General features: G+C 35.5%; 1 protein-coding gene across 1 annotated transcript; it reads left to right on the forward strand.

Annotated features, from left to right (window-relative positions):
- The first annotated feature begins 762 nt into the window (after positions 1–762).
- On the forward strand, positions 763–17349 carry LOC149266087 (disease resistance protein RPV1-like). Its single transcript, XM_089407122.1, has 5 exons — positions 763–801; positions 8685–9259; positions 12094–12280; positions 15995–16765; positions 17062–17349. Exons 1-5 carry the CDS (start codon positions 763–765, stop codon positions 17347–17349), a joined length of 1860 nt encoding a protein of 619 aa, XP_089263248.1.
- The last annotated feature ends 364 nt before the right edge of the window (positions 17350–17713 follow it).

Genomic DNA, 17713 nt, shown 5'->3' on the forward strand with positions numbered 1-17713 from the left:
AATCATTGCCAATCGTATCAGACCTATTCTTTCTCAGCACATACTCCCTGAACAATTCGCTTTTCTCGAAGACCGCCAAATTCATGAAGCGATTGGTACTACTCATGAAGCCATACATTCCATCCGAGTTCATCGTCTGAAAGGTATCATTCTCAAGATTGACTTAGCGAAGGCTTTTGATCGGGTGGACTGGACTTATATTAAAATATTGCTTATCCATCTGGGCTTTCCTCTGCCTTTCACAAACTAGATAATGACATGTATAACCTCTCCTACTTACAGTTTGCTCATTAATGGTTCCACCTCCCCTTTTTTCCATGCAGAGAGGGGTCTCAGACAGGGATGCCCTCTCTCTCCTTTTCTTTTCCTTCTTGTAATGGAAGGGCTGAGTAGACTCATCTATTATGAAAAGCAGAATGGTAGATTATCAGGATTGAAGATTACTGATAAGTGTTTCCTAACACACCTACTATTCGTAGATGATGTTATCATATTTTTGGATGGAAGCGTCCGGGATTCGACTGCCTTTGACAAGATTCTTGCCTCTTTCTTCAAGGCAACAGGCATGATGGAAAACCACACAAAATCAACTATCTCCCAAATCTTTACATCTGCTCAAGAATCCGAACTGGATTTGCAGCGTTTCCCATATAATCCTCGACCGTTGGATTAAGGGTTCAAATATCTGGGTTATTGGATCAAACCGACGGGTCACAAGATTGCGGACTGGACATGGTTAATCACAAAATTAGAAAAACAGATATGGCACTGGAGCCATCGCTTCCTATAAAGAGCAGGGAGGTTAGTTCTCATTAAATCAGTCCTGGAGGCCACACCTATTTTCTGGATGGCCTTAGCCTGGATACCCAGAGGTATTCTAGCTCGTCTCAGGCAAATTTGCTATAGATATCTCTAGAATGGGAAATAGGACAAAAGGATTTTTTCTTGGATCAGTTGGGATAACATCTTGCTGCCAAAAAAGTGGTGAGGTTGTGGCCTAAAGAACCTCACACACTTTTCCCACACTGGCGCAGCTCAATCTGCCTCCGGAATCGCATCAAAACTGGGAGGATTACACTAATGCATTAAGTGAGTCTCATATTTTCATTAAAGAAGGACAAGATGAGCTCATGTGGGATAAGCTAGAATCCAGATTATATACCCCTAAGGAAGGGTACCTGGTTTTGATCGAGAATAAAAAGCTGGAAATAGTATAGAGCTGGTGGAAGATCATCTGGCAATTAAAGACCCCTCCCAAAACTAAACTCTTTTTCTAGTGCTTACTCCGGAACAAGATCCCCACGAGGGAAGCACTCATGTGCAGATCTGTACATGGCCCCACTTGGTGCATTCTTTGTAAGCAGCAATCAGAATCAACCACTCATGTTTTTCTTGCATCTGAAATTACTGAAAAGATATGGAAGATGGTGACAGAGGAGTTCGGTATTGTGAGTAACTAGGAGAGTGAAAACATCACTATTGCATGGGAGAATTGGTATTAGGCACACTCCGGAACAAAACGTGTGTGTCTTCCCCTTATCATTAGTTGGGCAATTTGGTTGGCGAGGAACAAATGATATTCGAAAATGGCACGATTTGCTAGCAAACTGTAACCGCCAAAATCATCGTAGCATACCATGAACTGCCAGCAATTACCCCTCCTCGCACCCGCAGACCAACTGCCCCGGACCCCATTGACCAATCTATATTTCGATGGAGCTGCACAACAGTATGGATGTGGCAGGGGGTTCATTCTAAATTTAACAGCGAATCATCATTTCAAAGTGAAGATGGGCTTAGGCATGGGAACTAACAATTTGGCTGAACTCACAACCATCAAACACCTTATGCATTTTGCATTAAATCATGACTGTAGAGATTTACAGATTTTTGGGGATTCAAACATTATCATTAATTGGATCAATCTGAAATCTAGATGCCATGCACACACTCCTTAAATATATTGGATGAAGTGATGCACCTCAAAGCACAATTTAACTCCATCATTGTTCGTCATATTTACAGGGAACACAATCACTATGCCAACGGATTATCCAAGGAAGCCACGCACATTCCTGGAGGACAGTGGATAATTAGCGAACAGAGTGGAAAAACTCAGTATCAACACTACCACAGACCCTACATAGATCAAGTCTACCCTTGGGTGGACGATCATTGATTTTTGTCATGTATATAAGCTGATAAATAGAAACCTAGTAGCTTATGAGCAACATCTTGTGAGATGCAAGTATATATTTTGCTTACTATACATACATCCTGCGTGGTGTTTAATTTTGACATTTTGATACAGTATCATCCTGCGGGATGATTTTTTGATTATGACATAGTCTTGTACAGGAAAGACCATAGACTTTTAAGTCATGAAGGAATCTGCATATGCTGAATAGCATTTACTACATGTAATTTTTCACCATATAATGAAAGATTACGATTTTTCCTTGGGAAAAAAAATATTACATGTATAAAGTTGAATTTATAAGTATATTAAGTAACATAGGCAATATTCGTAGACCATCTTGTAGTTTAATTATTTTATGCACTTTTTTTTTGGGAATTTAAACGTAAATTTGATGAGATAGTAATTTTTAATTATTTAAATTATGGTTTTGAATAAAATATAAATTTAAAGATTATAATATGCTTTAAATTATATAAATCAAATTTATAATTCTTACAAACTTATTATTCCAATGAATATTTACAGAATTCCCCATAAAATTAATAAAAGAGTATTAAAAAATAAAATATGCAAAAATTAGACTTTGTTCATAACAAATTAAAATATCCACTTTAAAGTGTATTGTTAAGGTACTCTGTAATGTGAAGGTCATTGGTTTGAAATTTTATGGGCAAAAATTTGTCCATGTTAAGGGATGGTGTGGCCTAAGTTTCTTGTGATCTTTGTGTGATTTTGACGACTTAAATGCCACTAGATCGCGATTTCTCAAGACAAATCCATTTAAAAAAAATTACAATATATCTTTTATAAATATTATTGAAATATACAATTTGTGATCATTAAATATCACACACAATATTAAAATTTAATAGTATATTAATTCAGGATCCCTTAACAACCCTATGCCTTTCATTTTGAAAGCATGATAATTTTTTTCTAAAGTATTTAATATATTATAATTTTGGGTATAAATATTAAGTTGATATATGAATGTTTTTTTTGTTTGTTTATGTGATAAGTGATTTTCCCAAGTAATAATCATACTTTTAAAATTCACAAAGATATATATATTGTATCCCTCTAAACTTAATTTTATGAATTTTTAGAATAAAATACATATTATTAAGCAATAAGGTTTTTTTTTTTTTTTTTTTTTTTTTAAATATAAAATTTTTCATAGTTTGAATTTAAATTGCGTGTGTGGAACTTCAAAGAATTTATATTAGTGTGAAAAATAAATATTTACAATGTTGATAATTTTTATTGGCTTGTTGCTAGGGAAACCAAACCAGTAGTCTAAACTCAAAATTTTAAGATTGTCTCTATTGTTCGTGATCTACTTAGCTCATAAAACAAAACAAGCAAAGAAAAAATGTCTACACAAAGAACACTACATAAACTTAAAGACATTTCCAAATGGTTGGAAAATAAACTATGAGGTTGAGCATGAACCATATATTCTCTCACTAAACTGAATTGTGTGCCTAATCTAGCAACTAGGGATCACTATTAGTATCTTATGTTGAGGGGTTTGTGCCTATGATTTGCTTAGTCAAAAGTGTGAACTTCATGCTAATGTTTTCTATTTTTTCTATTGTCTCGACCATACAATGATACTTTCTTGTTGAGTGTCAACCCTGTTTCTAGGAACTCTTCCCATAAGAGTTTTTGTGTGCCAATACAGGTTGATAGTCTGCATGTAAACAAATTCTCTGGCTCTAGTGAAATTTCCTACATAAAAGATCCAATTTTTGGTCTCTCGTTCCACGTGTGTCCTTAGCATGAACTTGTGAGTTTGTCTGACTTGCTCCTCTATGTCAAATATTACTCTATTGACAAACTTAGGGATGATATCCTTGTATCTTTCCATGATAGCCTTGGCAAAGGATTGTGCATGAGTGCCTTTTAGGGTTGGGGGACTATAGACAAGAGAGGGGGGAGCCTCAAGTCTATCTCTTCTACCATGTCGAGAGGGTCTAACTAGATGATGCCTCACCATGTTAGTGAATGGATATGTGGTAGGAGAAACTGAGGTGGGAGAGACAAGTCGAAATAAAAGGGAGTGAGAAGTGATAAATAATGGAGGATTGATCGAGGGACGAAGGCCTAAGAATAGGGGATGAAAATAGTAAGGGTTGGACCAAAACGAGAGGGGGAGCTAGCAATAGGACCAACAAATAATAGGGAAGAAACAACATATAGCGAGGGAAATGATAGAGATATAGGCAAGAAGTAACCTCTCAGATACACAGGGTCGAGGAAGGGGATGGAGGTCTAGAAACCAAAAGAGCTCATAAAGGATAGAGAAGTAGACATAAAATGTTGTAAATTTGAAATAGAATTGCAGGGTAACAGTAAGAAAAAATTGAACCTGAGAGAGAAGGTCCCATGGAGAGGAGTGACACACATGGGTGAGAAGATATGGAACTATTGAGATTGATGGAGATAATTAGATCCTTTCCTGTATGCTCTCCATGAAATGACGCAAAAATCTAGAGTTGCAAAGCCCGATTTTATCCAGCCATAGCTCGTGGATTATAAATGGATTTAAACACTTCCTATTCACTATTTTTTGACCTCGTCCCCATTCCCCTATATAATGATCATGGTTTGGCCTATATTCTTCAATAATTGAAATACTGTGTCCTTGAAAGTGCAAACCATAACGCTAGTGTACCTTCCCAACTCTTTGCACGATTATTCTCTATGTTGGTGCAGTAGACACTAGCTTACCATCTTTTTTTTGTCCTTTGGAGCAGCAGTATGTCCATGTAGTCTGCCATGTGGAGATAGCCTACTCTCCCTTATGACTTCGCGTTATCATCACTACTCCTTTTTTTCAAGTTTATTGTAACTAGTAACACTAAGGGTGATACTCAAGAGGTTGGTAAAGAATGAGTAAAGACATCGATACACCATGAGGCTTTAGTGCTAGTCATTATCGAGTATATAATGTATTTCACTATATTATTTACATGGAAAGATCACTTTGACATGCAATATAATCAACATGTCTTGGCACGATCCTTTGTATGTCCATTGATCAATCTTAAGGTTTGTTCTATCTCTTTTTGGAGTAAATGATGAGTAGACTAGGGAAATATGGGAAATTATCTCTAGAGTTAGGCAATTGTTTGTGTGTTGATAATTTTTTAATATACCTTGTGTTGTTATCTTCTCAAGCCAATTGTTTGGCAAACAAACTGTACATTAAGAGTTCATGGTTGTAAGTTAAATGTTATATATTGGATAGACAATAAAAATGACAAGACTAGAAAAGGCTATGGCTCCCTAGTATGTGCCTTTCTCACTAGTGGGATTGTTACTTCATTATAGATTAGTTTGTGGCTTGCTATGACCTTCTTCCAATGTCTTTATGTCTTCTCTCATATGAATCACTTTTGACTATGTTCCTATAGCATGTTTCTCTCCCTAATTCCAATGCATTCTCTCTAATGACAAACCAATTGGTGGAAATTTCTCTGAACTACCCTCATTTTTTGAATAAAACGTAACTTGAAACTTAGTCTAGTCTCAAGCATGAAATGCTCCCATATTCATTATAGTGCTATATCTTGAATTTAGGAGAGGTTAAAATGTTGCCTTGATCCCTTATTTCATCTATTTTCTCTCTTAATATTCCATTGATCCTAATCCACCATGGCATTGTTATGATAACTACAAGAAATAATAAATAGAAACAACCATAACCCTAAAAGAGGACCACCTATCATAACCATAGAATAGGACCACTTGTCATTCATAGGACCACTTGTCATTAAATGACTTGTCATTAATATGGCATTTCTTTGTAATATTGGATTTATGTTTTATAATATTGGATTCTTACTCTAGTGGAGAAGAAACAATAAATAGAAGTGGTCATAACCATTAAAGAGGACCACCTATCATAAAACAAAAATAAATAAGACTAAAGAAAATGAACATCCATTAATGGCATTTTTTTTATAATATTGGATTTCTTTAATATTGGCAACTGTTTTTTGTGTTATTAACTATATATTAAGAAATCAAATAAGTTTCAATGAATTATGTTAGAATGAACATTTAATAATGATATTTATGTGTGATATTGGATTTTTGAGTCCTTCAGCAACTGTTTTTTGTGCTATTAACTATATATTAAGAAATAAAATAAAATATAGTGAATTGTGTTTTAAGAAATAAAAAAAATTCAGCGAATCGTGTTTCATTATAAATAGGTTCTACATGGTAGCTATTCCCTGCCGCTTAGTTTAAACATAGCTAAATAAAGTAAAAAAAAAAATTCAGTTTTAGTATGTGACATATTGATAAACTTATAATACGTATATCATCTATAATGGTTTTGAGAAGTTGTCTAAAAGGTTTTCAACGATTTATAAAAAATAGATGTAAATTAGTCATTTATGATTTAGAGGTCTCTCGATTATTCACTGTTGTCAATATTTAACTATATATGAATATGGTTGTCCATGATAACCGTGGAGGAGCATTGTGTCCATGGTTAAGCATTGTTGAGGTGGTTTAATGATGAATGAATATGGTTGTGTTATTGCCCATGATTGACCATGATTGAGTTTATTTGACCATGGTTAATTATGTTCAACCATGGTTGATTATGGATGAACATGGTTGGCCATGGGTGACTATGGGCTAATGTGGTTGAGTATAGTTGTTAATGTTTAACTATAGAAAAATATGGTTGACAATATTGACTATAGTTGATAATGGTTGAACATTGTTGAGTTTGATTGACCATTATTGAGGTGGATTGACCATTGTATAGTTTGACCATTATTGGGCTTGTTTGACAATCGGTGCCAACATGTAACTATAGATGTATATGGCATGTAACAATATATGTATATGGTTGACCATGTTTACTATCGTTGATTGTGTTTCTCATGTGAACCATGAATAACCATGGTTGAATATGATTGAACTTGTTAACCATGTTATACTATAGTTATGACCCCATTGATTTACGCTACATAAATCTCATCAATAAAAGTAGAATTGATTATGTCAAGATTTTGAAAAAATCTTTATTTTTGTGCAAGAAAGAACCTAATAAAACTTTAAATTTAATTATGTTAAATTTAAAATTTAAAAATATCAAAAGATATATTAATATAGCTTTAACACAATAAAAATAAACAATATTATATTATATTATATTAAAAATATATTAGTAAAATAAGTTATTAAAATTATGTAATTACATTAATTATTATTATATTAATTATTATTATTAAGTCTTTTCTTCATGAAAATATCATTATTAAATTATTATAATATTATGATTATTAAAAATATATTTTATAATAAAAAAATAGATGATTAGAATTATATTAAAAATTATTTTGCAAAATTTAAATTATTTAATTGTTGAAACTACATTATCAAACATATTTATGAATTTTGTATATGATTTACCAAAACTTAAAAAGATGTGACACACTAAAATGTGTGGACTACAATCGCAAGGCTGTGTACTTTCTTAGCATTAAACAATAAATGGAGACATGTTTGCTTAGGAAGCCACCTTGAATGAAATACAACATACATTTATTGATGAAATACAAGATACATTTTTTTTTGGTATATTTTTTTATTAAATTTGTTCAAAGTAATTGTTGGAATTGTAAGTTTTAATTGCATCATCTACACTAGTATAGTGCTTCAAAAATGTCTTAGAGTATTGAGTATATTTATGTATTTAGAAATTTATTTTAAACAATAAAAAATCATAATCTCTACCAAAATTGTATCTTCAATTTTGACTAAAAAACTCAAAACATTAAATAATTAAACAACTTCTTAAAAATTATGTTAAATGAATTAAATAGATTATTAAATACTATGATCTATGTAGTTCTCCTTAATTAATAGAAGTAATGGGGACATTAATAGATGCAAGGAGCAATAACATGTTCAATTTGATAGCCAATCAAATTGAACATAAATAAATTAAATTATTTTTAAGAAATCATATATGTCAATGTGTAATGTTATACTTGCAATTTTTTTTTTATCAAACACAAATTAATATAGATTTGACTAAAAACCATTGCAATATCCAACTAGCCAAGAATAATAAAATAATATAAGATAAAAACTACCCGGTAACAATGTTCCATTATAAACCAAGAAAAATAAAAATAAAGTTTGTTTATTATAAAACCTCTAACACATATCCACATTCCGTCGTTTCCTGTGACAAAAGTGAAAGGTAGGTTTGGATAAAGAGTTGTGATGGTGGAACTTTTAAATATTTTGAATATTTCAATCAAGAAACCTCGCGGAATGTTACAACCAAGAAAGTTGTGCTGATCCCCACCTTACTAGTGTTTTTTTGGGGTTATAAAATAACATCACAACACTGGTTGAGATACAGCGTTTGGCCAAAAGGAGCGAGCCGTCGCTGCAGCTTCTTGCTTCTTGCTTAGGTTTTAGCTATTCATCTTATTCATTGTCTCAGCCTATCAGTCCATCCATTCATCCCAATGGAAAACCTAGCACAACACTCCAACAAAAGCACGATGCTTCATCGTCTTCTGCCTCGACCTCTTGTCCCCGATATGATGTTTTCATCAATCATCGGGGGCCTGATGTTAAAAACACCTTCGTTAGCCATCTCGACAAGCACCTTTGTGAACATGGATTGTGGCCATTTCTTGACAGGCCTAAACTGCAGGCCGGACACAACATCAAGTCTCAAATCGAAGCCGCTATTCGAGTGGCTTCTGTCCGTGTTGCAATTTTCTCTCCAACTTATGGGAAATTGACATGGTGCCTCAATGAACTAGTTCTTATGGTCAAGTCAGGGGCTCCCACTGTTCCAATATTTTTTAATGTCGAGCCTTCGGAGGTCAGGTGGAATGACAAAAAAGGAGTATACGCTGAAGCCCTGAAAAAACTCGAGCAGAAGACAAGCAGCGACCCTCAAACTAATGGAGAGAAGCCACGCAATGACTCCACTATCATTCAAGGCTGGAGAGTTGCTCTTTCTCATGTCGCAAATCTGAAAGGTTGCGAACTGAAGGCCTTTAATGGGTAAGAAATTTTTAACTATTTTGTGTCCGTTTTATTTACTTTTTATTCGTATTATTATATAAAAATAGTACAAATTCATGTTTCTCTTCCATCTTCTTATGAAACTTCTACATCAATCTATTTGGTATCAGTTTATTTTTCCTTTATGATTATTCTATTACATTTTCCTGGTAATAAAACTTCATTAAAAAACAACCAAAAAAAACGAGTCTTAATGTTTCGACATAAATCTATAAATGCTTCTAGCTATCCTAGATTTATCCCTTTTGCTTCTATGAGTAGTTTATACAACCAGCGTTAATCAAGTGTCCCTGTTCATAAGCAGTAAAAGTAAAATTTATCTGTTGGTTTCATCATTTTTTTGGACAACAGAGCAGCTATCCAATTTTGTTCTCTCTCAATTAGATTGAAGTTAACTGCTTGAAAGGTACTCACAAGACCAGAATACTGCATATTCAATTTTTGAGAATAGAGGGACTGAAACCTGTGTTCTTCTTCACCCAATCTATGATATTTTTTTACATCTTCACAACCATTGATATTTTTTTGCATCTTCACAGCCATTTCACCACTTTGAATACACTATGCCTTACTCTTTAGCTGTCCTCCTCCTCACCAAAAATGGAATTGATGACTATAACAGCTCCACATTCACACCTCCTCCCTTTACATGCTCCCTCAAAGAAAACGCCAGAATAGCTATAAATGTGTTAGAAAACCTGCACAGATGAATCTAGCTAGTAAAGGTTGAACACACAGCTTTGCAGAGCAAAAACACTAAAAGAAAATCGAAAGAAGAAAAGAATGATTCATTAGAAAATAGGTTACAATACTCATGATATAGCATTACTGGGTGAAGATCCCAAGGTAATGCACCATAGTGGCGATCAATGAGAAGACTCAACACCTACAACAAGTTCCAGAGAGAACTAGCCAGTTGCGGAGTGAAAGAAGCAGAAAATCAGGGAGTAAATCATGCAGAAGAACTAACCAGTTGCGGAGTTAAAGAAGGAGTAAATCATGCAGAAGAACTAACCAATTGCGGAGTTAAAGAAGGAGTAAATCATGCTTAAGGAATCTTGCATGTAGTCCCATGTTCTAACTAAGAGTCTGCATGTAGGTGTGTAGTAGTTCCCACACCCCCCGTAAACACCACTATGAGGAAAAAAAGAAAATGGGCCCTGGCAACTAAGGCCAAAGGTCACCCAAAATACAGTGCAACTTGTACTAAAATTGAGGAAAGAGGGAAAACCTCATGGGAAAACCCTTCCCTCAAAATACAATGTAATGAAAAGAAAAGAGGAAGAAAAGACAGTTGCTAAGCAACTGTGTCCTTCACGCCAAGACGATTGCGCAGAGAGCGAAACTTCTGCTCAGTGAATGTCTTGGTGAAGATGTCTACAGTCTGTTCTACTGAAGGACAGAACTGCAAATCAATGACCCGATCATATACTAAGTCTCTGATGTAGTGCATATGGATCTCTATGTGCTTCATTTTCTGCCACTGTACTGGATTCCTGCAAAATTTGAGAGTGCTCTGGTTGTCACACCATATGAAAATGGGCTGGTGGAACTGGATGCCCAACTCACTGAGGAAGTGTTGTAGCCACAGAGCCTGAATGGTGATGTTGACTACTCCTTTATACTCGGCCTCAGCTGAAGAGAGAGTAATAGTAGCCTGCTTCTTGCTCGACCAACAGATAGGGCCAGATCCTAGACTAAGTGAATATCCAGAGGTGGACTTGCGATCAATGCTGTCTCCCGCCCAATCAAAATCTGTGAAGCCAAGGAGATTCAATGCAGTGCCTGCTACATAGTGAATCCCGAAGGTGATGGTGCCCTACACATATTGGAGGATGCACTCGGAAGCATTCTAGTGTAGCTCATGCGGCTCCTGCATGTATCTGGAAACTGCCCCTACTGCATATGAGAGATCTGGTTTGGAGTGGGTGAGGTACAATAAGCTCCCCACTAGCTATTGGTAGAAAGTGTTGTCAACTAATGGAGTGTCACCTCCATCCTCAAGGCGAACCCCAGACAGAAAAGGAGTCGGTGCTGGCTTGCAGTCAGTGATGCGAAATCTCTCGAGGAGATCCCATGCATACTTAGCCTGAGAGAGTTTGATGCCTGTGGCATCCTGGCTGATCTCAAGACCAAGAAAGAAGTGTAATGGACCCATGTCCGTCATCAAGAACCTATCATGCAAGGCCCTCTTAACTGTAACAATGGCTGAAGTCGAGCTGCCGGTGATTAGGAGATCATCCACATACAAAACTAAGATAAGAAGAGAATCATGTGCCCTGAGCATGTAAACATTCGAATCAGACTTGCATCTTTCAAAGTTTTGTGATAAGAGAAAAGAATCCATCTTTGCATACCAAGCTCTCGGGGCCTGCTTAAGGCCGTAGAGAGATTTCTTCAATTTGCAGACCAAAGATGAATCCTGAGTGAAACCATGTGGTTGCTCCATGTAGATCTCCTCAGATAGGTCTTCGTGAAGAAAGCATTCTTCACATCCATCTGACGTACTTCCCACCCCTGGGCAGCCGCAATGGCAAGTGTAAGGCATATGAAATCCATCTTTGCTACTAGAACAAAGGTCTCATCATAATTAATGCCATGCACTTGTTGGAAGCCTTTGGCTACAAGCCTTGCTTTCTGTCTGGTGATTTTCCCATTTGCAGCACTCTTGGTCCTATAGATCCATGCTTCATCGTCTTCTGCCTCCACCTCTTGTCCTCGATATGATGTTTTCATCAATCATATCAACACACCTTCGTTAGCCATCTCGAAAAGCGCCTTCGTGAACATGGATTGTGGTCGTTTCTTGACAGGCCTGAACTGCAGGCCAGACACAACATCAAGTCTCAAATCAAAGCTGCTATTCGAGTGGCTTCTGTCCACGTTGCAATTTTCTCTCCGACTTCTGGGGAATCGACATGGTGCCTCAATGAACTAGTGCTTATGGTCAAGTCGGGGGCTCCAATTGTACCAATATTTTTTAATGTCGAGCCTTCGGAGGTCAGGTGGAATGACAAAAAAGGAGTATACGCTGAAGCCCTGAAAAAACCCGAGCAGAAGACAAGAAACGACCCTCAAACTAAGGGAGAGAAGCCACGCCACGACTCTGCTATCATTCAAGGCTGGAGAGCTACTCTTTCTCATGTCACAAATCTGAAAGGTTGCGAACTGAAGGCCTTTAATGGGTAAGAAATTTTAACTATTTAGTGTCTGTTTTATTTATTTTTTATTCATATTAATATATAAAAATAGTACAAATTCATGTTTCACTTCCATCTTCTTATGAAACTTCCTACATCAATCTATTTGGTATCAGTTTATTTTCCTTTTATGATTATTCTATTACATTTTCCTGGTAATAAAACTTCACAAAAAAACAACAAAAAAAAAACGAGTCTTAATGTTTCGACATAAATCTATCAATGCTTCTAGCTATCCTAGATTTCTCCCTTTTGCTTCTATGAGTAGTTTATACTACCAGCGTTAATCAAGTGTCCCTGTTCATAAGCAGTAAAAGTAAAATTTATCTGTTGGTTTCATCATTTTTTTTGGACAATAGAGCAGCTATCCAATGTTTTTCTCTCTCAATTAGATTGAAGTTAACCGCTTGAAAGGTACTCACAAGGACCAGAATGCTACATATTCAATTTTTGAGAATAGAGGGACTGAAACCTGTGTTCTTCTTCACCCAATCTATGATATTTTTTTACATCTTCACAACCATTGATATTTTTTTGCATCTTCACAACCATTTCACCACTTTGAATACATTGTGCCTTACTCTTTAGTTATCCTCCTCCTCACAAAAAATGGCATTGATAACTATAATAGCTCCACATTCACACCTCCTCCCTTTACATGCTCCCTCAAAGAAACGCACAGAATAGCTACCCATATATCTTTGTGTTTGATAATCCTCACTCCTTTGTTCCTCTTGCTCGGACCCATCTCCTCATATATTGATATAATCTTGTATATCTTTGTGTTGGATAATCCTCACTCCTTTGTTCCTTTTATTCGGACCCATCTCCTCATATATTGATAAAATCTTGTTGATGTCATTTGGAACCAACCCAGCTTTCTGATATAAGCTTGTGATGTCATTATTAATTTTATTCAAATCACGGTGATGATTAAGACGTGAGACTATTTTTTTAAGTATAGAATAGTCGTTTTTTTCGTATAAAATAGTTGCTCTTCTCCCTATAGGGGCATATTGTTTAATTAATTTGTCAATTTTTTGGCAATTTAATAGGATTTATTGACTTATTTGATTGCATGACTTATTACTCTTGGATAAGATGCCATGGTGCATTATATTAAAATGAATTAATTATTTATGATGATTGAGTTTTTATTATGGTATAAAGGCATTAAACACTTCACGTTGTTAGGTTTGTGGTGAATCATCAAATCTTTTTTCAAGGATTGATAGTTATTAAAAATTGTAATAGAATAAGATTTTATGAAATGATTATAAGTAAATTATTAGGATCGTAAAGGTTTATTAAATTAGGTAATTAATAATAAAATGTTTAATTTAACAATTAATTAAATTAAAGAAAAGTAAATTAAATTATTTTTTTAAAAATAATAAATTCCAATTTGTAATGTTCAAATATAAAAATTTTGCACTCTTTTATATAATTTCCTATTTCAACACATTTTATGGTGTTGATCTTGTAAAAATATACATGCGCCTCTAAGCTTAGATACATATTCCTCCTATTCTGTTTGTGCATGACCGTCAAGCCTAAATTTATCGCTCCTCTCCAAGAATTACATCAATGTTATAATATTGTGTTATAGAAATCTAGTGTAATGTATGAATGCCCTTACCGTGAATGAAATTCAAAAGCTAAGCCGATAAGGTATGACCTCAGATCATTCCCACCATAGCATCCAAACCGATCATAATCGTGGCACCATCTCCAATTTCCCATCAAATAAAACTCATCATACAAGGAAGTAAATTCATCATGCATCACCAAATATATGAGTTTTCTGTTTTATTCCTGGCCCAAAGTGTTATCCTAGACTTAAAACAATTATCAAACATGTATTTATCCTTCATGGTGAGGTACCACATGCCTTGACTTGTAGTCACCCTCCACATATTCTTAATCATAAGAGCTTTATTAAAACTAAATAAATATATAATGCCCCACCCTCCTTCCTCTGCAGGCTTGGTTATCACCTCCCACTTTATCAAATGGTACTTCCCCTTTAGCTGCACCCCAACCCATAGAAAACAACCCATAATGACCTTCATCCTATGAATAATATTCTTAGGTAAGAGATTTAAATGCATCCAATATACTACAATGTTCTGCAATATTTCTTTCAACATGATCAATCTGCCCCCCATGAATAACTATCTATGTTTCCAACCTTCCAGTTTTCTCTCAAACCTATCAATCATCCACTCCCAATATTGAATGAAGTATCCGTTTGATTTAATTTTATAACCAAGATAATTAAACCCTTTGTCAATATGTTTAACCGGGATCCCAAATAAAATTCTGATTTTTGTTTCCACTTCCTCATTATATTATCATTTATCAACATAGACTTACCACCATTCATATTTATACTTATAGTTGAACTAAATTTGGAAAGGGTCCTGTGAATTCCATTTTGTCACTGAAGTCTCCCCCGAAAAGAAGACTGCCAACAAACATCATATAGGTGAACCACTGATGTCTGGACACCTTAGTCCCGAAATATATCCTTTCTCTTTAGACTCCCTCATCTTCCAGCTAAGATAATCAATAACTATCAGGAAGAGAAAGGGCGAGAGGGCACATCCCTAACTTAGCCCTCTTTGAGCATTAAAAAATCGCGTTGGCAAACCGTTGATAATGATCATGAAGTTTGTAGATTGAATGCAAGACATGATCCAAATAATGAGTATTTGTGACATACCTTATTTTATCAGAACCATTTTTAGTAAATACCAGTCAATACAGTCATAGGCCTTAGACATGTCTACCTTAATCATACAGGCTCTTATTTTCCAGGACTTGATAGAATGCATCAGTTCCTAAGCAATACCAACAACGTCTTGAATCTATATGCACTCTAGAAACCCAAACTTTTCCTTGGAAATGAACCTCGACAAAATAGGTTTAATTCTACATGCAATTAGTTTGGAAATCAACTTATCGAATTACACAGAGAAATCGGCCTATAGTCCATAAATGTTTCCAGCTGCTCCTTTTTGAGGATCAAAACGATGAACATTGCATTAACAGCCCCGAGATATATCCCTTATTTCATGTCCATTTTATTTGCTTGATTGGTATTTGATATTAATTAAATTTGATTAACTGAAGGACCTTGAAGGTACCTTGAATTAGTGACAAACCTGTGGTATTGAGTATATCCTATTACATGTTACCAAATTTGGGGATTTTCCATGTCACAAGTTTTGGGGATTTTCTGATTTTCCACCATGTGGTTTTTCAGAATAAATCATAGTGCATATGTGTTGTTGTAGATGTGTGATTGTTATCCTTATTCCTTTATCAACACTTCATATTTACCCAGGCGTTTCTCATTGGTTATTCATCTAGGAATGAGCAGGAGCTCCTGGATGAAGTTGTGCGAAACATATTGAAAAAAGTTCAAAAAACACCACTATTTGTGGCCAAATATCCAACTGGTTTAGATGATAAGCTACAAGACTTTAAAAGTACAATGTTGTCACAGTAGGGGCAGGAGCATGACGTCCAGGCCAATGTTGTGGGAATTGTAGGTGTTGGCGGTATTCGGAAAACCACTTTGGTGAAATCGATCTTCAACCGTAGATGCTCTGAGTACGATGGATCCTCTTTTTTATCTGATGTTAGTGAAATTGCAGCTAGAAAATATCTGGTTGATTTGAAAATGAAGCTCATTAAGGACTTGACACACACGGATATTAAAATTGAGATTGTGGACCAAGGTGTGATAATCCTTAAACGTTACCTAGCTTGTTGTAATGCAATGATAGTTTTAGATAATGTAGAGAAGGTCGATCAATTGGATGCATTCTTACCAATTAGGGATGTTCTTACTTCCAATAGCTTGATACTAGTTACCTCTCGAGAATATCATGCTCTCCTGTGCTCAGAAATAGCATATTCATCAATTTATAAGCTCACGGGGATGAATAGAGAACACTTCCAAGAGTTGTTATGCTCCTATGCCTTCAATCGGCCACATCCACCACCAGGATTTATAGATCTGGCGGAACGATTTGTTTGGGCCTATGATGGATTGTCGTTGTCATTGAAAGTGATTAGGGCGCTTCTTTGTGGAAGAGATGACACATATTGGAAGGAGTTATTGGATAAACTTCACAAGATACCACCCGCTGACATACAAGAATCGCTGAAAATTACTTATAATTCACTAGACCAAGAGAACCAGCAAATTTTCTTAGATATGACATGCTTTTCTATAGGGGAAGATATGGATACAACAAAAAGAATATGGGGAGCGGTGGGGCTTTCAAATTTAGAGAGCAAGTGTCTTCTGGAACCGGACAAAGAAAATCGGATAAAACTGCATGATCAGTTTAGATATATGGGAAGATATACCACAGAAAGATCAATGCCCCATCGTCTTTGCTGCAACGCGACCAACAATAAAAATATTGATAAGTTATTTGAAGAGTCGTCGTGGTCTATAAGTGATTTAAACATTCCTCTTTGGTTCGAAATGTTTAAAGTTGTTTTGTTCAATGCAAAGATCTGTGTCTTGGATATTATCTATCTTTTATTTTTATGATTGAATAGGTCATAGGTGAAGTTCGTGGGATTTTGACGGTTCATCGTGTACACAGTTTCAGTTATCGATTCGATGTCTCTTCAGAAATATCATGGCACAAAAGGTGTAGTGAGGAGTTGTTGGGAAACTGCAAGCGGGAACTGTTCAATACAGATTGTTACCATGGTTTGCGAATTCTTGCAAGTGAAGATTGTTATGTAGAAGCTATATTGAGGATGGTGTGGTCACCACATCTCAGATGGCTCCGTTGGTATAAATGCCCCTATTCTTCCTATAAATCGGTTGCAGCAGAGTAGGCAAGGTCAACTTCTATTGTGGAAAGGTAAATCTTTAGGTTACAACGAGGATATCGCAACCACACAGGGACTTCATTAAATGCAGGAAATAACTCATGACAAAATAGAGTAAAACAAATGAGGGTTGCAGAAATTTACTTGTGAAGGTTTAAGACCACATCGCAACATAACATACTTTTGATTATAATATAAAACATAGGAAAATACATTAGCATGATAAATTGGAGGCTGCTGCTCCAAGAAAACACAAAATACTTACTGTGATTTACACTTCACTGGGTTGCAGAGTAAACTTCTGTAAAACTCCGTAAAACTGGTTTTCACGCGCCCACCAAAATTTCCTCCACAATTTTCTCCTCACTAC

This window comes from Pinus tabuliformis, chromosome 6 (genome assembly GCF_031772625.1).
Source record: "Pinus tabuliformis cultivar Carrire ecotype Pingquan chromosome 6, CPIR1, whole genome shotgun sequence".
Taxonomy (NCBI): Eukaryota; Viridiplantae; Streptophyta; class Pinopsida; order Pinales; family Pinaceae; genus Pinus; species Pinus tabuliformis.